Source organism: Ictidomys tridecemlineatus, chromosome 11 (assembly GCF_052094955.1).
Source record: "Ictidomys tridecemlineatus isolate mIctTri1 chromosome 11, mIctTri1.hap1, whole genome shotgun sequence".
NCBI classification, from domain to species: domain Eukaryota; kingdom Metazoa; phylum Chordata; class Mammalia; order Rodentia; family Sciuridae; genus Ictidomys; species Ictidomys tridecemlineatus.
Window position 1 is genome coordinate 103,974,709 of NC_135487.1, and position 24,745 is coordinate 103,999,453.

The 24,745-nt window shown below is 39.3% G+C and overlaps 1 protein-coding gene across 1 annotated transcript; it reads left to right on the forward strand.

Moving 5' to 3' along the window:
• Cd53 (CD53 molecule) lies at positions 1–22,392 on the forward strand. The gene is made up of 8 exons (XM_021735145.3): positions 1–120; positions 15,239–15,318; positions 16,269–16,457; positions 17,415–17,489; positions 18,042–18,137; positions 19,637–19,717; positions 20,786–20,869; positions 21,528–22,392. The coding sequence occupies exons 2-8, from the start codon at positions 15,256–15,258 to the stop codon at positions 21,597–21,599; spliced, it is 660 nt and encodes a 219-aa protein (XP_021590820.2). The 5' UTR covers positions 1–120; positions 15,239–15,255; the 3' UTR covers positions 21,600–22,392.
• The last annotated feature ends 2,353 nt before the right edge of the window (positions 22,393–24,745 follow it).

Consider the following 24,745-nt stretch of genomic DNA (forward strand, 5'->3'; position numbering starts at 1 on the left):
TTCACTTCCCCTTTTACACAAATAGCCCCAGACATCTGTGTGATCAGCTCTGTGGTGGCCATCTCAAAGAGAATCACCACACTCGCCCTAAAGGACTGAGGCACGACGGAGCTTGTCAAGGTAAGACTGATGACTTTTTAGGCCAGTTTGAGAGCAAAGCTCTGAACCATTTTATGCGGGGTCAGGATATCACCTTAGGAGTCTCCACATTACCTCTCTACTAACTTTAAGATGTCTGGTTTCACAGATGTTTAGTACTGAAAGTAAAAAAAAAAGAAGGGTAATATATCCTAGTAGCAAGTTCAAAAGCAATCAGGTCAAAAGTACTTCAGCTTACCTGAAGTACTTATCATCTGGTATCTATTTGGGACGGCGCATTCCTTAGATTAAATGACTACAGAACTTGAATTCCTTATTCTGTGTGGTAATTTCTATGTGAGAGGAAGTTAGGGGAGATTTCCTATGTGCGTAGTTCTTTGAAAATTGTTTTTTTTTTTGATTTTTAGATGAGAGAATTCATAGCCAGAGCCATTCAGAAAGGCAGCGGGGAGAGGTGGACCTTCTCCACTTGAGAAATTTTCAAAGTCTGTGACTCCCACTGTGATTTCTCAGAGCCACTAGATAGAAGCATATCTAAAAATTATGACACAGAAAGTGCTTGGTGACTGTATGGTAGGAGGTAAAGGCCACTTGGTTGGCTTTCAAAGAGCAGGAAGAACATAGTGATCTACAGGGCTCCCCCACATTAATTCATCCTTAGTGTGTAAAAAATGAAGGCTAGTAGATATAACATGAAATCAACTTATGAAAGGCAACCTGCAAAACTTGATGCAGCAATTGCTTTCCAATTCCTGGGCCCACGCAGTTTCAAAGACACAGCAAAGTTTTGGTCCTGACTTTCGGTGACCACCACCATAGCAGCTGCCGGTCACCACAGAAAAATCTACATCAGATCTTTCTTCCTCCAACACCTGTGAGAATCTCATTTGATTATGCCCTGGAGGAGAGAGAGGAAAGTCCCTTGTGACCACATCCACGTATCTAAGGACCAGGGGTTGGGATGGGGCAGAGGGTTCTAAACTTCCAAAGTACTTCAGGGGCTACAAAGCCTTAATTTTTTTTTAAAAAAAACCATGCTTTCAAATTAATTCACTTAATAATAAGGGATTAGACATTTCAACACTGTACTTTGAAAAGTCTGGGTGGAGCAGAGGAGGGGGCAAGGTAGGAGAGGCATATTTCAAATTTGCCTGGCCACAGCCCTGCCCTTTAGGAACTCTCTGGAGAGAGAGGATATATCATACTGTGTAAGGAGCTGGGCCAAAGAGGTCTCAGCCTCTGGACGAACGAAGTTTTGCTTTCTCACTCTTGAGCGGAATCTGTACTGTTTTGAAACTGTGGTTGAAAGGGAGCAGAGGCTGAACCGAAGCATGATTTCCTGTGGTGTTTCCTGTGTGGGTCAGTTAAGAGTGTTTAGCGTTTAAACTGAAGGTCCCTCTCTACCCAGAGAAAATGTTTCAAAACTCATCCAATCACAGATACCATGACTACCACCTGAGGGACCCCACCTTTGACCATTGACACAAAGAAGCACCAAGGAGAAAGGGAAAACTTGGTTGTGGTTGGTTTCTTGTGCCCTCTGGTCAACTCCTCTTCTTCCTCCCCATTCCCTCCCATCCTGCAATGTACCAGTGGCCAGGCATGTGCTCACTGGTGGACACAAAAGGAAAATTGATGTGGTTCCGTCTTAAAGAGGGTGCCACGGAGGAGAGACACAGCAGTACACAAACACAATGGTATGTGCTGTTTTCTAAAAGGGAAGAAGAATGTGCACAAAGTATAGGAAGAGTTTGAGAGTAAGCCAAAGACTCCCCGAGAAATTGCTTGGTGACTGCTTGGGTTCACTTTCCAAGAAGTATGGGTCTGCCATGTAGACTGGAGAAAATGGCATTACAGACCCCAGGCCCTCTGTCTGCAAAGTCAAAGAAGCTGGACCCCCATACGTGTAAGAAATGAACTTAAGCAAGAGAAAGAGCAGTCTCATAAGTCACAGGACCACAGGAAATGTGAAGCCCTTTCTCCTTCTTGGCCCTTGAAAGTGGATTACAAGATCACGGAGCACTGGACCCTGAGTCAGCCTGGGGCACACCAATGCCTGAGACAGCCACCTGCTAGTATTGATGGGATGTGGTTTTAGGAGAGTATGAAGAGGCAAGTGTTTTCCTTCCTCTTCAACCTCGATTTTCTCCTATAATCAGAAGGAAGGGTGGAGTTTTTGTGAGGTCACAACCATTCTCTCTCTGTCAGTTTCCATTCCAGAAATGGTGTTGATTTGATCACAGTGGTTTGATGTGTGTTCCTAGATGAGTCCACCCACAGCACTTTGTACTCAGCAAGAGTCCATTTTGTGTAGATGGCCCTGGGCCCTATGGACGGGGCACCTTTTTGGGGGGGAATTCACAGGACCAGCTGCCACTGTAGGTGCCGAGTGCTGAGGCAAAGTAACCCTGAGAAACCAGGCCGCTGTGCAGAACTGGCCTCTAGGGAGCGGAGGAGGGAAGGACTGCCGCTGGAGGTTTGTCTGTCGGTTTGGGGAGGCTGTTGGAAAGTGAGTTTCTGGAAAGAATAAGAGAATGCATTTTCAAAGTCAGTGGGTGAGTGCTGACAGCAGAGGCCACGAATCTCTATGTGGGGATGCAGAGGCAATTCCTCTAGACTCATCCATTTCGTGGGCACGTGGTAGAGTTCCTCCCCGAGTTGTCACATCAGGGTCATGATAACTGTGGCCAAGAATTGTTGTAAAAGAAAAGATGCCACATTTCTACATTCACTTTAAATGGTGAGAGTACTGTGTTCCAAGTGATAGAATGGGCTTGCAAGGAATTTAGAGATTATTTAATTTCAAATAAACTAACTTATAGTGAGAACCCAATAAATGTTAGCTTTTGTGATATTCTGACCAACTTGTTTTTTTTTCAGTTGAAATTATTTAATTAACTTTTAAAAATGTCTTTTTTTTAATCTCCATGGAATGTTCTTTCCTCCATATGGTATTAGATTTCCTTTTCTTAGGGATTTCTCCCTAAACAAGCATTATTTGATTGTGTTCTTTGTTTACATAAAGAAGATTTCAGTACACGTTAACACAAGCCAACATAAATGTACAACTTAATCCTAAATCTAATCTGTCTGAAACTCATATGTTAGCAAATAAAATGTTTAATATATATTTACTTTGCCAAAATTTTGTTTGGCCTTTTCTATTTCAGAAGAACTAAATGGAGGAATGAGAATGACAGATGATTTTGATGCCTCACATCTTTTAAAACTTGAATTCATGACTTATTATTGATTTCACATCAGGAGCAAATAGAGGCATTAAAATCTTTCCATGGTTCATTCTTCTAAAAATAGCTATTATGCATTTGCAGCATTTATACAATTAGGGACTCACGGAGTAATGATTTTGAGATCAGAATCCCTTAGGTAATCTTTTTTTTTTTTTTAAACTCCTACTGTGTGTGTGTGTGTGTGTGTGTGTGTAAGACTTGAGATTGAACTCAGAGGTGCTGTACCTCTGAGCCACATGTCCAGCCCTTTTTAATTTTTAATTTTTTTTTTTTTTGGTACCAGGGATTGAACTCAGGGGTACTTGACATTGAGCCACATCCCCAGCCCTATTTTGTATTTTACTTAGAGACAGGGTCTCACTGAGGTGCTTAGAGCCTCACTTTTACGGAGACTGGCTTTGAACTCACAATCCTCCTGCCTCAGCCTTTCGAGCCACACACAGGTGTGTGGCACTGCGCCAGGCCCCTTTAATTTTTGAGACAGGGTCTAAATTGCTGAGTCTGGCCCTGAATTTGAGATTCTCCTGCCTCAGCCTCCTGAGTCACTGGGATTACAGGTGTGCACCATCATACTGTTTTTCTCTTTTTTAATTTTTATTTGAACAAATGTTCAGATTTACAGGAAATTTGTAAAAAAATAGAATGAAGACTCCCTGAACCCCCTTCACCAGGACCCTTCCCTGGCTGTCTCATTTGAGAGTAATCGCTAGCACGATGGCCCATCTTCTAGGTATTTTAGTATGTATTTCTATAAAGAAAACATTCTGTCACATAACCGCTCTACAGTGACCTAAATTGGGATACTAACACCAATATAATACATTAACAATCTATCGAGTTTGTTCTGATTCCACCAGTTACCCTGTCAATATTCCTTACCCTGTCAATATTCCTCAGAGTAAAGAACTTCCTGATGGCTCGGTGCTTTCACAGCGTCTCTCTAGTCTCTTAAACAGTCCCTGAGCTTGTCTTCATGTTTCATGACATTGATAGTCCTGAAGAGTAAAGGCCAGTTACTTTCTGGTATGTCCCTCTGTTTGGATTTTTCTGATGTTTCCTCTTGATTAGATTTGGGTTCATCAGATTTTTTGATAGAATTACTACAAAAAGGGCATTTCTTATCTCACAGGAGTCTTGCTCAAGCTGGGCATTCTTACCTGAGGAAATCCTGGATAGGCCTACATAATAGAGACCTTCTAGTGCAAACTTCTATTTATTTTTAGGATAAGAAGGACAGGGAGGCTCTACTCAATTGGCTGTGTGGTGTTCCGGGTAGTTATTCCTGACACAGGGAGTGGCCTTATTCTAATAATTGCTGTGCCAGCCCAGCTGCTGGTAACATCTTGCTAAGCTCCCAAACAGGAAGAAGTGAGCCTCCAAGATCATCTGGATTTGTCTTTCCTCACTTTTCTCCTTTATTCTTTATTCTTTCTTATTTTCCTTGTCTTGATTTTTTTTTACAAAAGGCAAACAAAATTTTAAAAAAGATATTTCACAGAAATGAAATAAGCAAAGTATTTTTAATGATCTTTTGGACCCCTGATTCATTCCTGAAAATGAATGCTCAGGACCATCCTTAGGAATAGACTCGTAGGTAAGTGCTGAATTTGATTTTTTTTTTTTGGTACCAGGGATCAAACCCAAGATTACTTAGCCACTGAGCCACATCCTCAGCCCTTTTTATATTTTATTTAGAGGCAGTGTCTCACTGAATTGCTTAGGGCCTTGCTAAGTTGCTGAGGCTGGCTTCAAACTCGAGATCCTCCTGCCTTAGCCTCCTGAGCCACTGGGATTACAAGTATGCACCACCATGCCCAGCTGAACTAGATCTTGTAGTCAGTATTTACTAAACCAGGTACTGAGGTAGTGAACCACCTCATTTATCCCTCAAAACCATGTATCAGGCAGGAGATTTGGTAATATTCCCATTTTAAAGATGAAGAGGCTGTGTAAGATATTTTAATCAAGTTGTCCAATGCCAGATTTCTGATAAATGGCAGTACTAGAACTAAAAACTAAATTTGTTGGATTCCAATGCTGGTGGGATCCATGAAATATATGTTCTTTGGCCTATTAATAAGTAATCTTCACCAATAAAGTTACAATGATGCTCACAGAAAGTCTTCTGTAGATCAGGAAGCCACATCAGGTCAGCAGTTACCTGCAGAGGAAGCAACTAACTCTGCCCTACCCCAAACCTCAGTGATTTATGGAAACTTACCCTAGGCTGAGAGGCAGGCACAAATCCTCATGTATGTGTACAGTGTGACCTCCATCCCTATTCACCCCACCTGGGTGAATGGTGACTCCAGAGATCCCACTCATCCTTCAAACTGCACCACATGGCTCTGCCCAGCTGCAGATTCCAAACAGTACTGTCCAGCTAGGGAAGACGATCTGCAGTTCTGCCCAAGATGATTATGGCATGAAGCCAGCAGCCACACTTGACAACAGAATCCAGCCCATGGTCTCTCCAGACTATAGAGCACAGCCAGCTGTTGATACCATTCGACCTGAGAGCAAAGAAAGTGGCCCAGCCCAACTAGAGAACCCTGCACCAGAGTCTGCCTGCCTGGGTTTGCTACATGCTGGCCCATGCAGAATCCCAGACCAGATTAAATGCTTGAATTTTATCGTCACCAAAGAATACCTGCAAAGGCTGGAAGAGGTGGCAGTCTACAGAGAAGGCATCTCTGTAAGGTCACAGGGTTAGGAAAAAGTAATCTTTAGTGTAAGAATAAGTTGTCATTAGAAAAGCATGCTTTTCTCTTATTAGAGAATGTATATTAGCATACAGGAAGTTACTCAGAATAAAAACCCCATTTTTGTGTTTTACTTCTACCTAATATTGTTTATTTCCCAAATTATTTGACCATGGATTCTTTTAATTCCCTATTGCTTTGTTGACTTTCAAATGAAAAAACACATATTAATGGCACATAAATATAATGGTTTGTGTAAAACCAAAGCTGTGTGCCGTAGCTGCAGATTAGCTTCTGAAATTGGATTCAATGAATGGAGTGCAAGAACTGCCAGAGGTTCTTGAAGTTTCTATCCATCCATAGCTACTTCTAAACTGAAGCTTAGAACTAGATTGGCTGGTATTGCAAGTCCATGTCAAAGAAAAGAGGAGGATATTCATCTATTTCTCCACACATGGGAGAAATAGATGAATTTTAGATAGGGAAGAGGAATGCGAGGGAAAGGAAGGGGCAGGGGATTATCAAGGATGGTGGAATGTGATGGACACCATTATCCAAAGTACATGTATGAAGACACGAAATGGGTGTCAAAATACTTTATATACACACAGAGATATGAAAAATTGTGGTATATATGTATAATAAGAATTGTAATGCATTCCACTGTCATTTTTTTTAAATTGACAAAATTTTTTTCTTTAAATTACACTCATATACATATGTGAGATACAATATATTTCTTCATTTAATTTTTGGGAAATAAAATGTTTTATGCATTAAAAAAAAAGAATAGAAACCCACAAGACGGTTTATCACCCCTGGGTCTTTACTCTGTAAGGAAACAAGGATGACCTGCTGTTGGGTCCTGAGAAGTGGCTACCGGGGAGGTTTCCTGGAAACCGATGTCAGGGACTTTTTGCATAGAGCCGTGAGTCACAGTTTTAGGAGTGGAAGATTTTAACTGTGGGTTGGTGTCAGTTCCTCTGAAAATGGTTGAAAGGGGTGGGAGGATCTACAACTGGCCAGTAACAGTGAAGGTTAGGAAAGGGTAAATAAAAGAGCATTCTCTCTGGGTTTATATGAACATGGGGCCATTGTTGCATGTATTAAAAGTAGTCACCATCTTTATCAAGTTGGCCGATCTCCTTCCATTCCATGAGCGTCTGAGTAAGTGGAAAATCAGAAAAGGAGGAAGAAGAGGTTCTTCTTTCTGAGAAGGAGAGAATCAGAGGGGATACCCCAGTTTTGCTGGCACCTTGCTGGTCTGTGAACAAATGAGGTTCTGTGCACCTGAAACACAGGATCCTAGGATGCTGGGGATAATGTGGCTGTAGCAGGCATCTGGCTCAATCTCTTTCTGTTGCTGATGAGTGAGTTATTTGCCTGTCTAAATCAATTTATCAGCAGAAAAAAAAAATCAAGTTCAAGGCTTCTGACCCTATGGTATGTTCTTTCTACTCCATGAGATTAACTGTAGATAACGAACCAAGGTCATTTTATTTGTTCATTGAACAATCTTATTAGTATTACTTAGCATAAATAGATACAGTTCTAGGCTTCAGGAATTCAAAGGCGAATAGTGACTCCTCTCCTCAAGGAGCTCTTGTTCTAGTGAAGGAGGAGATGCTTGTAAAAAAAAATAAATAAAAGGTGGTCAGTAACAGGGCACAGGTATTACCAGCATTCCTCGGAGGGAGTGAGGTGCTGGGTGTAAACAATTAGACACAATCAGAGAAGTCCCCAAGTGACACAGCTGAGTCATCAGGATGATTACTAATTAAATAGATTAAGAGGTCAGAGGGAGAGAAAAGTATAAATTTCAACAGAGAACACACCCCAGTATATGTAAGGAAGGAGACATTGGAATAAGTATTCAAGGTCTACTGCTGCGTTTTTAAATACAGATAAGACAGGCAGTATGGCCATGAGTTTGAAGCCATAGACAAGAGCAAATGAGGAGGGGCTTTTTGGCATGTATACCTGCATAAGTTCATCACCTCAGTCAAGACACACAGCATAGTCCTAATTCTCAAAAGATTCCTCATGGCCTTTTGTAATTCCTTTCACCCACCCACCTTTCCCCTTTTCCCCCTCTACTCACCTCCTAACCCTCCCTCTCCCGTCTCCAGGCAATCCTCTATCTGCTTTCAGTTGCTATGTATTAGTTTTTATTTTTCTAAAATATTGTGTAACTGGAACCAAACAGTATATACTTTCTTGTCTAGTTTTTTTTCACTTACCCATGATAGAGAGTCACCTATTCTGTGCTGAGTTATCCATAGTTCATTCTATTTTATTGCTGAGTTCATCCACCTGTTGATGGACATTGGGTTGCTTCTAGTTTTTGACTATTACAAATGATGGCGCTATGAGCACCCCTATACAAATCCTGGTGTGAGCATATGCTCTCATTTCTCTTGGGCCAACACATAGAAGTAGAGTGGCTGGATCATATCCCTATATATGTTTAACTTTTTACAAAACCAGCAAATTGTTTTTCAACAGGATATACCATTGTACATCCCCAATGTTGTATTGAGAGTTCCACTTCCACCATATCTTCTCTGACCCTTGGTTTGTTTTTAAAAACATTACACCCATTCTAGGAGGTGTGCCGTGGCATCTCACTGTGGTTTTAATTCTCATTTACCTAATAACTAGTAGAGAATTTGTTCATTTACTTATCTGCCATAATCTGTCTTCTTCAGTGAGGTGTCTGTTCAGATTTTCTTGCCCATTTTAAAGTTTATTTTCTTACCACTGAGTTTTGAGAATTTTTTATCCAAGATACACGTTTGTTTTTCTTGAGAAGGGGTTCTCTGTGGCCCAGACGGACCTTTAATTCCTGGGCTTAAGATATTCTCTTGCCTTAACCCCCCAAGTACCTGGAATTACAGAGGTGTGTAAGTGTGCCTGGCCTGAGTAGAAGCTTTTTCTCTCGTGTGCAATCTGGAAATACTTTCTCCCCTCTATGACTTGTCTTTCCATTCCCCAAACAGGATCTTCTAAAAAGCAGATGTATTTTGGTTTTTGAAAAAGTCCGATTTGTCAGTTCCTTTGTGGACTGTGCTTATTTGTGTCTTATCTGAAAGCTTTTTGGCTACCCGAGGTTACAAATGTTTTCTATTTTTGTCTGAAATTTTGTAGTTTTAGGTTTTATATTCAGAGCTGTGATTCATTTTCAGATACTTTTTGATCTAGTGAGAGACTCTATGACCAAATTCTCCTCTTCCTCCTCCTTCTTCATATATATATATGAATATATATGTAAATATATATTTACATATATATGTGTGTATATATATGAATATAGATAGATAGAAAGATAGATAGATATCCAATTGCTTCTGTATTATTTGTTGAGAAGAGTATCTTTTATTCTCTAATGTACTGACTTTACATCTTTGTCAAAAATCAGTTGTTCAAACAGGGCATGGTGGTGCACACCTGTAATCCTCGGGAGGTTGAAGCAATAGGATTATGAGTTCAAAGCAACACCGAGGGACTAAGCAACTAACCCTGTCTCTAAATAAAATACAAAAAAAAAAAAGGCCTGGGAATGTGGCTCAGTTGTCAAGTGCCCCTCAGTTCAATACCTGGTAAAACCCGGCCCCCCAAAAAATCAGTTATTTTTATATGCCTGGGTTCTCTATTCTGTTCCATTGATTAACATTAATAGTATGTTGTCTTTAATGCTGTAGCTTGACAGAAAGCAATAAAATTAAATAGTATTTCACTTCTAACTCTGTTTCGTATCAAATTAATTTTTTACTATTCTAAGTCCTTTGAAGACCCAAATGAGTTTTACTTATTTATTTATAATTTTTTAATTTCGTTTTGCATTACTTGGGATTGAACCCCAGGACACTTTACCACTGAACTACAATCCTCAGCCCTTTTAATTTTAAGACAGAGTCTTGCTAAGTTACTGAGGATCTCACTGAGTTGCTGAGGTGAGTCTTGAACTTGCAATTCTCATACCTCAGCCTTCAGAGTGGTTGGGATTACTGTTGTACACCTGTGCCCAGCTGCAAATTAATTTCACATTAGATATCAAACAATAGATTATCTGTTTCTTCCTTTCTCTCACCCTCTTTTTTTTTTTTTTACCACTGACCTACACCTCCATCCCTTTTCTATTTTTTGAGACAAGATCTCACCAATTTGCCCAGGCTGGCCTTGAACTTGCAATCCTCCTGCCTCAGTCTCTGCACCCAACCAGTAACCTTTAAAGATATTTAAATGATGATAAAATATATTTATCCATTCAGTTTTGGTCTCTAATGGCTTTCATTCCTTTGCATAGATCTGTACTTTTTGGTCTCATTTTTCTTCCTCCTGAAGAATTTCCTTTAATATTTCTTGCAGCATGGATCTAGTGATGAGATTTTCTTTTTTTAGCTTTTATATATGTTACAGTCTTTGCTTCTTCTTTATTTTTGAAATATATTTTTATTTGGTATGTAATTCTCAGACAGGGGCTGGGGTTGTAGCTCAGTTGACAGAGCACCTGTCTAGCACATGTGAGGTCCTGGGTTCAAACCTCAGCACCACATAAAAATAAATAAATAAAATAAAGTTATTGTGTCCATCTACAAGTAAAAAAATATTTTTTTAAAAAAAGAATTCTCAGACAAAAACATTTTGCTCTTAGAATTTTAAATACATTATGACATCATCTTCTGGAATAACATTTTTTTTCCATATCTGCCCTTATCCTTACATTTGTTCCTGTGTACCTAACATATCTTTTGTTCTATGGCCATTTTAAGATTTTACTTTTATCATGGGTTTTCAGCAATTTGATTATAAAGTGACTTGGCGTTGATTTTTTTGTTTCTTGTACTTGGGATTCATTGAGCTTCTTGGTAATGTGGGTAAATTATTTTCATCAAATTCAGGGTTTGTTTAAGTTATTATTACTTCAAATATCTTTCTCTCTCTACTGTTTTATCTTTCCTTCTTTGGGGACTTCAGTTATACATATGACACTAAAAATGGTCATGATTCTCATGATTCTCTGTTCACTTAAATATATGTATATGTTTTCTGTTTCACTGGGGATGCTTTTATTGTCCTCAAGTTCATAATCTTTTCTTTTGTGATGTTAAATTTTCATTAATCCAACCCAGTGTATTTTTCATCTCACACATTGCACTTTCATCTTTAGAAGTTTGGTTTGAGCCTTTAAAAAATATTTTCTAGACCTCGATGTAATTTTTTTTTTGAAAATCTGGCTTAATGACATTACCTACTAATCTAACATCTGGATCAACTTTAACCGATTAATTGATCTCAGCATTATGGGTCGTACTTTCATATTTCTGGCATGCCTGGTATTTTTAGCAAATCCAGACTTTGTTCATTTTACCTTGCTGGGTCCTGGATATTTGGGTGTTTTTATAAATCCTGTTGCATTTTGTTCTAGGTGCTTAAGTTACCTGGGAAAATGTTCGATTCTTTTGGGATGAACTTATAAAATTGGTTGGATGGAACTGAAGCAGTGTTAGGAGTCGAGCTACATGATCTCTACTACAGAGTCAAGACCTGGATTATCCAGGGGGCTCTGACTAGATAAGTGGGTCCTTATGAGAAAGAAGCAGGATATTAAGAGTGGAAAAGAGCAAATGTGACAATAAAAACAGGGGCTAGAGTGATGTAAGGAAGGGATCAAGGTATGCAGGTGACTTCTAGAAACTGACAAAGGCACAGAAATGGATTCTTTCCCTGAACACTTCAGAAGGACCGCAGTCCTGCTAGCAACTCCATTCAGAATTCCAATTTTCAGAATTGTACGGGAACAAATTGGTGGTGTTTAAGCATGGATTTTGTGGTGATTTGTTTCTGTAGTGATAGGCAGTTAATACAGGCCTCCTCTGCAGATCTCTGGTGTCTGTTCTCTGAGCAGCTTTCTCTTCTGTATCACTCTGTCCTGGGAACCTCAGCTGCCCTGGTCTCCTCAGGGAATCTTGCAGGATCTCCCTCTCTCACCTATGGACTGAAAACCGTCCATACACTATACTGGGGCAACCAAACACACACATCATTTACTTCCCATCTTTGAATGGTACTGTCCTTCACTTTTTTATATCCAGTGTCTTGGAAGCCATCATTTTTTTTTATTATCTGTGCACCTGTATGGCACCTGTATTCATTTTCCCATTAATACAAGTGGCAAGCATGTCCAGTCCTGCTGCACGGATATTGTGGGTAGACTGGATGATGTAGCAAACAAAGTGTGGATGTATTTGACCTTGATATTGCGGAGGACTAAGGGATATTCTTGGCCCCTAGACCAGCCATCAATAAAAGGACTGAAAACCCTTGTCAGACTTTCTATGCCCAGCCTGTCTTCACTCATTGAAGCCATGAAATTTGGGTGTGCCTCTGTGAAAGCACAGACTTATCCGTTACTTGTATCCTTGAACTTAAACATAAACTTGGTGGTGCTTATATGATTTCCTGGTAATAAGCTGAACCAAGAAGCAAGGGTCACTGATTCTAAGTTATCATCTTTAACAGCCTTTGTCCCTAGAATAGACAATATGATTGATGCATGTACATTCCATGTATGTATTGTATATCAAAATGCATTCTACTGTCATGTATGACTAAAAAAAAAATAAAAATTTTAAAAAAGATGCAGAAAGAGTCACATACCAGAATGCTTCTGCTCCAATAAGCTTTATAATAGGTAATAATAGTAAAAATAATTATAGGCAACAAAATAAGTAGAAAACCTAAATATGTATTGAACTAGATCAAACCACATAAGCAGGTACAGGGACAGGAAGCCATCATTTTATAATCTGTACATTTTTTTTTTCAGGAGAGAGGATAAATCTGGTCCATGTTAGTCAATTTTGACAAGAGACAAACATCTCAAATATGTGATTTTATATTTTCTTTTTTTTTGAAAACACAATCTGCAATAAACTTTCTTGAGAGAATTCCAAAAGAATGGAATATTGTCTAAGAAGAGATTCATAAATTGTGAAACATTAAAAAATGCTAGAGCTTTTAAAAATTAGAAAAACAAAAATATGTTCTTTAAATTCTTTACTGATATTTTGAAAATTGAGGCTCCAGCTGGATTCCTCATCCACTGTCAATCCTTCTCTTCACCACATTTTTAAAGATGATTTTTAATAATTCCCTCATTTTATCCACAAATGATTTCATATTTTCACATTAAGAAAATTCAAGTGGAAAAGGTAAAGTTCATTTTAATAATACAGCTTAGTTATCTCAATATGTGCCAAACATTAGCATTTCAACAGGTACCACATATAAAGTTAATATAGTCTTTTTGTACTAAGTGTATATTTTATGCTTACAAAGCACATCTTAATTTAAGTTAGCCAGATTTCAAGTGTTCAGGAGCCACAGTGCAACTCTAGGGTATAGAGAATCACGACAGTCTATGTTTGGTTGCTCAAGGGGATGCACCTATGTGAATGTGTCAACTTGAATGTTACCTCCATGAAATTCTCTTTCATCACTTTGAGACTTGATGTATTTTATCTCTTGATATATCTTGTGCAAAGGGTGACAGTAAGGATCTGCAAGAATCTGAAAATGAGACCTGCAATATGTCACGTTCTAAGAATTAAATTAATAAAAATATTCTAGATAAAAAGAATAAGATTATTCACCCATAAATGTGTTTAAGCCCATCAGATATTTGGTCAGCATGATACTGATAAAGGTCTGGGATTTATATACATCCATCATCCACTTCTAATAACAGAGTGGTCCTTTAAGACTAAATAATATAGGTTCCATTTATTGTGTATTGGTCATGTCATATGCTGGTCTCTCTGATTAACCTCACTTAATCTTCACATCACCTCATGAGGTATAAGTTCCGACCCCATTTTACATAGGAAAAAATTGAAATTAGAAATGTTAATTTTGTTTCCAACTTACACAAAGTTGTTTGATGGCATACATGGGAGGTGAATTCAAGTTTGATCTGAAAACCTGAACAGTAAATCATCATACATATTTTAAGCCTCCTAAGCATATTCATATGCATTTGTAACTGAATTAATTTTATTCTACTTGATTAAGGTAATGATATAAATTTAGGAATAATCCTGAGGTTCAAAGCAAGAAAAGAAAAATTAAAAGACATGAGATAGAGATGGATATTTGGTGTTTTCAGTAGAGACATTTACTCTACTTCTATGTAATAGAAATATCTTATTTATGGCTTATTTATGATGTCCATGTGATTCTTGGTTACCTTGGTAATGCAGAGACAGCACTGTGGATGGTACAGGAAACTCATACACTTGAAAAGGCAGTTTTAATAAGAAAAAAAACCAATAAATTGACATTTTGCTTTATGTAAGTCTTCTGCACGGTTTTAAAACATGTGTCACTCTATAAAATCTTGTTATCTCTGAGGGAAAATTTAAAAATTTCTATCTGATTCTAGAATCAAGAACCAGTGTCTGGGCATTAATGTCCTCACTGAGAAAATGATATTCTATTTTTTTAAAATCAGGTTCACACTGGTCTCTCTTTTCACTTCTCCATTGCATACTTATTGGATTGTTTCATCTCTGCTGTAAGATTGACATCTTCTAGAGGAGCCGACGGCTACTGTTTAGTCACATCTCCCACAGCATCTAGAACACAAAACACTGTAAATGCTTCCGCAATAAAACAATGAATGAGGCATGGGTATGTTCCCTCCCATTTTCATATGGAGAGGTTTCCAGACCAAACTTGAAATGCATATGAATCTCAGGGCATTTATGAAACCAAATGATCAAGCCTCTGGCATTCTTGGTCGCTGACTGACCAGTGCCTTCTTAAGCAAGTGCCCAGGCACTAGTCACTAATGCTGCCCATGGATTGAAAACACTGATCTGGTCTGTATCAGTGTGACTCATCCTCTTCAAAGAATGGCTCCATTGTTTCCTCCTACAGTGCTGAATTCAGTATTAAGAATTCCTTGCTGGATTGGAACATTGAAGATGAGCCAATTGGCAACCCCGGTTCAGAAACTAAGAGAGCAGAGACTATGAGGGAACTTTCCAGAGAGCAGTCATAGCTCAAACCCAAGGTGATGCTGGTGATCCTTGAACCCTGAGCATCTGTGTTTTTGAGTCCACAGTCCCACCTTGCAAAACCAGGTCACTTACTCACATTCTTTTTTTCCTTCTACTTTTTTAGGCCAAGATTTTCCCAGCATGGGCATGAGTACTTTGAAATTGTTGAAGTATGTCTTGTTTTTCTTCAACTTGCTCTTTTGGGTAAGTGTGTCTCTTTTGAGCATGGCTGAGTTAACACACCTCCACACCCCCCAATGAAACTGTCCCTCTCTCTCCTGTACTAAGGAGTCTACAACCTCTGTATCTGAGTCACGCCCAGCACACCAAGCCTAGGGGCAAAGGAGAAATAATTTGCTCTCTTCTTCCCATCCTGCCACCAAATATCCACACCTATCTCATGCCTTTTGTTTTTCCTTTATTTGTCCTTCTCTTCTCGCTATAAACCGACAGTACTGAAAAACAACAACAACAACAACAGTGCAGTTATTAATGGAGGTATCATTTGTCTCTAGAGGCTTTAAACTCTTGCTGCTCACAGCTGCCATCTATAGGTGAAAAACAGACTGCAATTTAAGTATTCAGTACTTTTTTTTTTTTTTTTTTTTTTTATGCCTTGAAAGAATAGGTGATTGAAAGAGAATTCATCTTTTGGGGGGAGATTTCACTGGACCAAATTCAGCAACTGAATTTCAGATACAGAATAGGTTGGCTATGAGAAGATTCTTATAAGTCGGACTTCTCTAGCTTTATACCTGGCAAGATGAACTTCCTCCAGCAGGGCACTTGCTCTTCATGATCAGTTTCCAAAGGGAAGATGATGTAGGAGCAATTGAGGAGACAAGGAATAAGGTATCGTAAGCATGAATCCGAGGGTGTACACCATGAAGGCAATGTGTGACTCACAGGGGTGACCTTTCTTTGCTATCTGAAATGGAGTGGAAAGATATATGAGTGGAATTTCATTATGAGGAAGCGGGGATTTCCTGTTTTTCTAAGAGCATGAGGAAGCTGGGTCAAGAGATTGTTCCTGAGAGTCTTGATTGGACAAAAGAAAACATGTGATTCTGATGCCAAGAGTGTGAGAATATGAATGAGGAAATACTCAAAAGCCACATTTTGCCTTAGAATGTGGGATTTTTTTTTCCTTTCAGTTCTGTGGCTGCTGCATTTTGGGCTTTGGGACCTACCTCTTGGTCCACAACAACCTTGGAGTGCTCTTCCATAAACTCCCCTTCCTCACGCTGGGCAATGTGCTCATCATCGTGGGTACCATTATCATGGTGGTTGCCTTCTTGGGCTGCATGGGCTCCATCAAGGAGAATAAGTGCCTGCTTATGTCGGTGAGTCCTTGTAGCAGATGTGGTGCCCTAAGTCTGGGGGGATGATGCCTCAGGTCCCAAATAATATGTTTCTTGATAGATCACCTATTGATACAGGGGAATTACGGGGTTAGCATCCCAGGTCAGCCAGGTCTGTTTAAACCCACAGTGTTTTGTTTCTGACTGGGATCCCAAGGGCATTTAGTACTATCTTCCTTGGCATCCATTTTACATTGTTCATAATGACCCTTTTCATTCTAATTCCCCTTCATGTCATTTAAATTTAGCTTCATATCTGGTTGAAATCAAGTGTCCTCCATCTGCTTAGATTCTCATGTTGGAATGTACTTCGGGACCTGACTTACAGTCATTAACTGATGGAAAAATGATCTGAGAATGGTGGCCCTCCTCAAAGAGCAGAAGATGCTTCTTTAACTCTTACCTGCACCACATACACCATAGAGAGAGTGGCCCAGGTTAGGTGAGGATCTTGGCTACAGCTAATGAGATCTAATGTGAGAGATGTTTAAGCCCTAAAAGAATGTGAAGCTTTACAGTTGGCCCCCATCTGGTAACCATACTGAGGAGCCCTTTCAGGCTTAAGTCTTGCCTTCAAGCATTATGAAAAAAAAAAAAAGAGCTCTACATTTCTCTAGTGTGAAATAGACTAATACTTAAATTGCTTCCTTTATTCAAGAGAAGATGTTGAGCATGTACTATGTGCATGGTATTCTAGTAGGCACAAGGGATAGGAGAGAACAAAGATAGAAGACAGTTGACCTGACCCTCTAGAGTCCCAGTTGTAGGAAAAGAACATATATTCCTCACAAAGCAATAGAAGGCTTGGAGATCTGAGGTGCTGGAGAAGAGGAATATCCTGCAGGTGTGCAGAGACACCTGCCTGGATGCTTCTAGGGTGGCAAAGGGTGGGTCAAAAACTGGGATCAGCGTTGTAAGCATGTGCCTGCTTTGTCCCAGTTCTTTGTTCTTCTGCTGATTATCCTCCTTGCTGAAGTGACCTTGGCCATTCTGCTCTTCCTGTATGAACAAAAGGTAAGTTATAAAGAACGTGACTTCTTGTCTCACTGTTGAAAGTGGGGGGGGGTGTGCCATGGAGAAGAAGTTGGCACACAGTCAGTCCTACAATAGAGATGGAAATGAGATGGAAGGTTGGAGGAAAGAGATTAATGGTAATTTGGGTTAGAAAAAAATATGAAGGAGATTGTATTTTGAGAAGTTCCATGAATGATTACTGGAAAGAACAAAATGGGTTTTTTTTCTCCCTCTGGCTTTCTTTCCTCTGTGTATTTTACAGCAGAGAAAATCTGTCTCAGTGTAGTCCTTGCTATAATCACCACTTTTCCTCCTTCATAAAACCACAGTGCTAGAAGGACAAAAGTCCAATGTATTCTTTTTTTCTTTAATGCCTTCTCACCATTAGTATTTTTTCCTATATATACATTCCCTCCCATCACTTCTCTAGTCCTGAGGAGACCACTTGGGAGGGAAGAACAAGTGGATCCACGAGCTATACTAGAAATCTCTTATTCCTGGAATTCACCTGTTTTTCACAATGTCTCCTTTTCTGGAACGTGCTGTTCCCAGCTGCATAACTACATGGCTGACGGCCTGACGGAAAGCATCCAACGTTACTATTCAGACAATAGCACCAGGGCGGCGTGGGACTCCATCCAGACATTTGTGAGTACACAGGAATCCTCCTCAGATCAACCCAGACTTCATTTTTTTTCAGCCTTGGTCCTAGCTTTCCTTTCCTGGAAGTTTCAGAATCTAAGATCCTTATTCCCGAGGTCCAGAATAATGCCTGGCTATCACAAACCAGGGGAGCACAGGGACAGGTCTGATGGGTACCAAGTCATCTACCATCTCTTTCATCCTTTACTGTCCAAACTCAGGATCATTGTTCAAGCCCTGAGAGAATGGGGAGAATATGCAAATACACTGTATTGAATCAATTTAGGTATTTTTCAATATTTTGCTGAAAACAGCAATTGTGTAAACACATGAAATCTATGTCGAATTGCCTAGGCACCCAAATTAGGCTGGTTACCTAACTTCCCAGGATACCATTCCTCATCTTCCCAGCCCGTCCACAAACATAAATTAACTCTGTATTCCTGCCTTGGTATGTTGAGGGACAGGAAAACTTAGGAAGGCTTATGCAGGCATAGTCTGCGCCTCACACAACACCACTATGACCACATGCTGGCTCTATGATATGACATAGGAATTAGAGCATAGAGACCAGAACTGGGTGGCCTTTGTATTTTCACGTAACCTCTCTAGATCCTCAATTCTTTGCTTTTTTTTCAATTTAGTTTTGAACTCTTTTTAGCATATAATTTTCAGAGATCATACAAAGGTAAAGATAATATTAGCAAAACGCATCTCTGGTCCATCACATTTTTTTTCAGTGTCTTCTCAACTAATCCCCTATACTTCTCTGCCAGAACATTTTAAAACAAGGACTAGATCTCATATCATTTCACTCATTAAATATGATTAATAAATAGTCTATAATCAGATTATCCTATTTTTTTAAAGAAATTCTAATTGATTTATTCAAATTGAGATCTAAACCACATCCATATGTTACAGGTGGATGCTATTGTCTAATTTTCTTTGAAAATAGTATCCTTTCTTGTTCACATGGTGTGCTACGAAAAGAAATTAAATTATTTGTTCTGTAGAGTTCCTCATTTTCTAGCTTGTTTCCTCAAGGTAGTTTGGTGGCAGGGAGTCTTTGTTTCCCATAAGACCCGTGAATCTCGAAGCTGGATGAGGTCCTATGTCATGGAAAGACTATCACAGCCGGTACTTTCCTCTGCATGATGTAAGCAGGTGCCTAATGTCCAATTGTCCTGCTTTCTGTGATGTAAAGACTGGCTAGTGGGTCAAGATGTGATCAGTCTGGTCCCGCCATTATAGAGTCTCCTGGGCATGGAGTTCTTGATCTCTAGAATGCAAATAAATTAAACATACCCTTTCTATTTCATGGAGGTCTTATGTGACTGAAATGATATGACAGGTTTGAGAGTATTTTGTTCCAAGGAGTCGTAGACAAATTCTGGACTTTCTGCTATTGAGCCAGATCTGAATGGCCCACATAGTTTGCTCTAATGTCCAGTCTTCCTCCTATTGACTTTCTAACCATACCTTTTGGGGGCTTTGGTTTTTAGCTGCATTGCTGTGGTGTAAATGGCACGAATGATTGGATCCGTGGCCCACCGGCATCTTGCCCCCAAGGTCAACAAATTCAGGTAATTTTGCTAGCAACTTTCCTGTTAATTGGCTTCTTTGTTACCTTGGGGACTCTTAATTACCTTGGGGACTGCAGTTATAAATGACCTGAAACTTCCACCAGGAAATTAAGGAACTTAGAACAAAGGATAGAGCAGATGACAACCCCAGGTAATAAGAGGGAAAAAAGGGGGGGATTAAGCTTATTAAATAGAGACACTGTGAAAAATCTTGCTACACTGAACTGTATAAATAGTGAGAGTTTGTGTGAAAGTAGCAGAGGATTGTTGAGATATTTCTCGAGCAAGAGGTATGCCTCCATAAGGTTGAAAGTAAAATGTATAGGATTGAGGTAGAAGAACTAGTCCCTTCACCTGTTTCTCTATTCCTTCCTTGGAGATGGCAGGACCTGGCCCCTTAGTGAAATGAATGAAAAGTGAAGGAATGATGAGTTGAGAGAAAGAGTCCATGGAATTGCTAAAAACCTCCTCTTAATTTGGACCTCCAGAATACGCTCAGAGAAGAAGCCAAAGTCATTCTCTAACTACACCAATTTCCTAGAATCTTGTCCTCACTCTACATTACCCACTCCTGAGGTTGTTTGGAGATCTACAAAACTTTTTAGGTCTGTGGAGGAAAAAGTAGAGTACTTGCCAACCAACACTCTGGAGCTTGGTAGGGCCATGATAGATTTATTGGTTGTTGAAGCAGAAATTAAAATGCAAACTAATTTTAGGATTACATAGTCTATATCCCCATTTGTTGATCTTAAGTCAGCACTGAGTGTTCAAAGAACATGAAAACATTTACTTCTGACTCTCCTCTTGGAAGCTAGTTTAACTCAGTGGGTAAGAACCTAGGACTCCTACATTAGGTGCCACAGTAATGATAATGCCAACAGAAAAAATATGTACTTTAATACTCTTTATGTTTTGCATGTTTCTTTATCCATGCAAAGAAAATAAAAATATAGTACCTAATTCTCTTTGATGTCATAAAGCAAAACACAAACTATTTTCCCAAATAATCCTCTTGATAAATTTGAATTATAAAATAGTATTATTTGTACCTGTAAATTTTTTTTCTAGGGTTGCTATACAAAAGCACAACTGTGGTTTCACTCCAATTTCTTGTATATCGGAATCATTACCATCTGTGTATGTGTGATTCAGGTAAGAACTTAATCCCGGAATAACTTTGAGGATTAAATGAGTTAAGTCACATAAAGTTTTAGAACAGTACTGGGTACACAGTCTATGTACAATAAATGCTAACTATTTTAATTAGAATATAAATTTCCCTAGTCAAGTAGCAAATGATGTTATTATTGATTTGATTTAAGGCATACAGAATGTATGTTTGACCAATGAAGGGTAAATTGGGGGGGGGTCATTTTTGGTTTTGTGTGATACGTTTCACATTTTTCTACCGAACTATTGGGTATATGACAGACTATTTAAGACATAATAAAGAAGCTCAGAGAAAAATGACCTTTCTCTGCCCGGAAACCAAAAAGTCACAGGGCATGGGTAGAGATGGCTCACTGCATGATGTTCAGTTCAGCAGAATGTGACTCCACCAGTAGCAGGGTATGAAGATGTCCCAATACTTTATAATTTAGTGCCTCGTCATCATTGTCCCCATTCCTCTGCCCACTTGTATTCTTCAGCTAAAAGAAAGAGCTCCCGAGAGGGAATTGAGAAGGGTCCAGGGAAGACGGGTGGCTGTCACTGATAAACTCTTTTTTTTTCCTGTGGAGCCAATCCCTGGTGCTGTGGTGGAAATGGCTTCTCTTACGAAGGTCTCCCACTTTCCCAACTCTCTTCTCAGGTCCTGGGGATGTCCTTTGCATTAACCCTGAACTGCCAGATCGACAAAACCAGCCAGGCCTTAGGGCTGTGACCCGCCACTGAGCTATGCTGAAGAGACTTGTTGCATCTCTGAAAATACAAAACCACTTATAGCATGAAGCCCCGAACGATCACCTTCTGGACTGGCATCTTTGTCCCCCTCTCATCTCTTCCCTGTTGGGGCCCCTGTCTTAAACAACCAGAGAAGAGGGTACAGACCAGGAGCTTCACATCTCAGACACCCAGATAACCATGCACCTACTGACGGCAACAGCCACGTCCCTCAAGGTGGTGATACATACCCGGGTGATTTTTAGACATGAGGGGGCCAAGAGGATCTGTGGTTCCTAGTGGCTCAAGATCAAAGGGCAGTTTCAGGATTTGAATGTTTGCATGTTCCCATTGCCAAATCCGTCCCTGGCCTCTAAGTTATGCCGTCCGCTCTACAAAGTCACAGGAGAGACAGACTGAAGGGAGTTCTGGAGTCCGGCTCACTAGATTATTGTCTGTCACAATGTAACTTTTGATCAGGGGCCTTGGCTGTAAGAAAAAGTACTCTCTTCAAAGGCAAAGTTTCATTGCATTTTCTTATTCAAAAGTGCCTTGTTGATTTATTGTAAGCCTTTCCAGTAAAAAATAAAATGTACAGTGATTCATATTTTCACTTCAGCCAGTCTCTTAGCCTTTGAGTCACACAGCCATGGAGAAACTCAGCAGTACTAGTATCTCTGGTAGGTTAGCTGATGATCACCTTCAGAAACGTCCCAGTGTTATTTTTCTATCCGATGAGTTTTGTTAATGTGTTATTTTAACTCTTCAATAAATAAAATACCTTACGGTCTCAACCTCAAGTTTCTCATTCCTATACTTCACTTTTTTTTTTCCATGACTCCACTCAATAGCCCTGTCAGCAAGACAAGATTATTCGCTATTATTGCTGCATAATAAGTTAGTCCAAAATTTAGTGGCCAAGAAAAAACAAACATTTGGCTGCAGTTGTCTCAAGGGTCAATTAGAAGGGAACCCACTGTCAAGCTCTCCTGTGGCTATTGGCAGGCCTCAGATCTCTGCCATGCCTGCTCTCCACGGGGTTACCTTATGACATGGCGATTACTTTTCTCTACAGTGAGATGTCCAAGAGAGAATATGAGACAGAGCATCTAAAACAGAAGCACGGTCCTTGTATCACCTAACTCAGAAGTGCCATCACATCAGTTGTGTTGTATTCTATTCCTTAGAAGTGAGTCAAAAAGTTCAGCCCACACTCAAGGTGGGCAGAGTACCGAAGAGTATGAATACCAGGGATTGATACCATTTTGCCCATCTAAGAAGTTGACAACCATACTGAGTTCATTGGGTTAGGGAAAAAAAAGTAGACTGAATTCTTTTTGACAACTATGGCTTGTAAATCAGAAAATTAGAATATATCTAATATAAAGAAAAATGTAGAGAACTCAAAGAAGGATATGAAAAAGAATCTATTTCTATTCTTAAAGGTTTATGTAGTATTTCCTATCTCCCGAAAGCAGAACCTTTCATCACAGTGGTAGCCTGTAGATAAACCAACATCTTTTGCATTTTTTTTTCCTGAGGCATAGAAGAAGTAGAAGAGACATTCTCTCGAGTGTCATAATTACCGAAAGTAATTCACATGGACAAAACACAACTTACCATTATATCTTCCAAACATTTAGATGAAATTTACCATGATAACTTCTTTGTTCCCCATATCAGTGAGTGGTAACACCAGGTTCCTAGCCATAATCTGGGCCTTCTCCTTAACTCTAGTCTGTGCTTTACTCCCAACATACATTCAGTCACAAAGTTATAAAGATTGTATAAGGATTGAGTCATGCATTATCAAATTCATCTATTCATCTCATCTTATTTCTTGCCCACATTCCTTCAAAAGTCTATTATCTGCTCTCCTAGTATTCACCATTGGCTCTGTTTGAACTGTTCTCCTTATAAAGCCCCAAAATGTGTATAAAACCTAATCAGGACAGGGTTGGGACTGTAGCTCAGTGGCAAAGTGCTTGCCTAGCATGTGTGAGGCGCTGGCTTCGATCCTCAGCACCACATAAAAATTAACAAATAAAATAAAGGCATTATGTCCATCTACAACTACAAAATTTTGTTTTTTTTTTTTAAAAAAACATAACCAGGACATATTTATGCTTGAAACTCTTCAATGACTTTTGTTCTTAGGATAAAGTTCTAACTATCAGGCCCTACATGATCTATCCCATTCTTAGCTCTTGGGCCTCACCTCCTGTTACTCTCACTTGTACATTTTATGCTTTAGTCATATCAATGTTTATTTGATTTCTCTAAGCTTTATCTATGCTAGTTAACTTTTCCTATTTACCACACACACCTTTGTCTGGATACTTCCTATCCTTTCCTTCCTATAAGAAATATTTTTTATTTTTATTTTTGTTTTAATTAGTTATACATGAAAGTAGAATGCATTTATGCACTCTGATATATCCTACATAGATGGGATATAATTTCTCACTTTTCTGAGTGTAAACAAAATAATATTGGTGATTATATGTGATTACATGACCAATCATATTGGTCATGTAATCACATATAAACATACAGCAATAATGTCTGTTCCATTCTACTATCTTTCCTATCCCCATATCCCCTCCCCCCACTCCCATCACTTCCCTCTACCTAATCTAAGATAATGTTATTCTTCCCTAGTGCCCCCTGCCTTAATGTGAACTAGCAACTGCATATTAGAGAAAAAATTTGACCTTTGGTTTTGTGGGATGGGTTTATTTTGCTTGGCATGGTATTTTCCAACTCCAACCATTTCTTGGCAAATGCCATAATTTTACTCTTCTTTAAAGCTGAGTAATATTCCATTGAGTATATATACCACATTTTCTTTGTCCATTCATCTATTTAGGGATACCTAAGTTGCTATCATAGTCTAGCTACTGTTAATTGAGCTGCTATAAGCATTAATGTGGCTGCATCACTATCGTATGCTGATTTTAAGTCCTTTGGGTATAAACCAAGTAGTGAGATAGCTGGGTCAAATGGTAGTTCTATTTCCAATTTTCAGAGGAATCTCCATATTGCTTTCCATAGTGGTTGCACCAATTTGCAGTCCCACCAGCAATGTATAAGCTAAGAAACTGAACAGACACTTCACAGAAGAAGAAACATTTTTTTCTAATCTCA

Bases quoted from the DNA above. Each gene is read 5' to 3' on its own strand.
- Cd53 (XM_021735145.3), top strand. From the start codon at position 15,256: ATGGGCATGAGTACTTTGAAATTGTTGAAGTATGTCTTGTTTTTCTTC. The intron at 19,718-20,785 runs GTAATTTTGCTA...TTTTTTTTCTAG, and splicing joins CCCAAGGTCAACAAATTCAG to GGTTGCTATACAAAAGCACA. The intron at 20,870-21,527 runs GTAAGAACTTAA...CTCTCTTCTCAG, and splicing joins TCTGTGTATGTGTGATTCAG to GTCCTGGGGATGTCCTTTGC.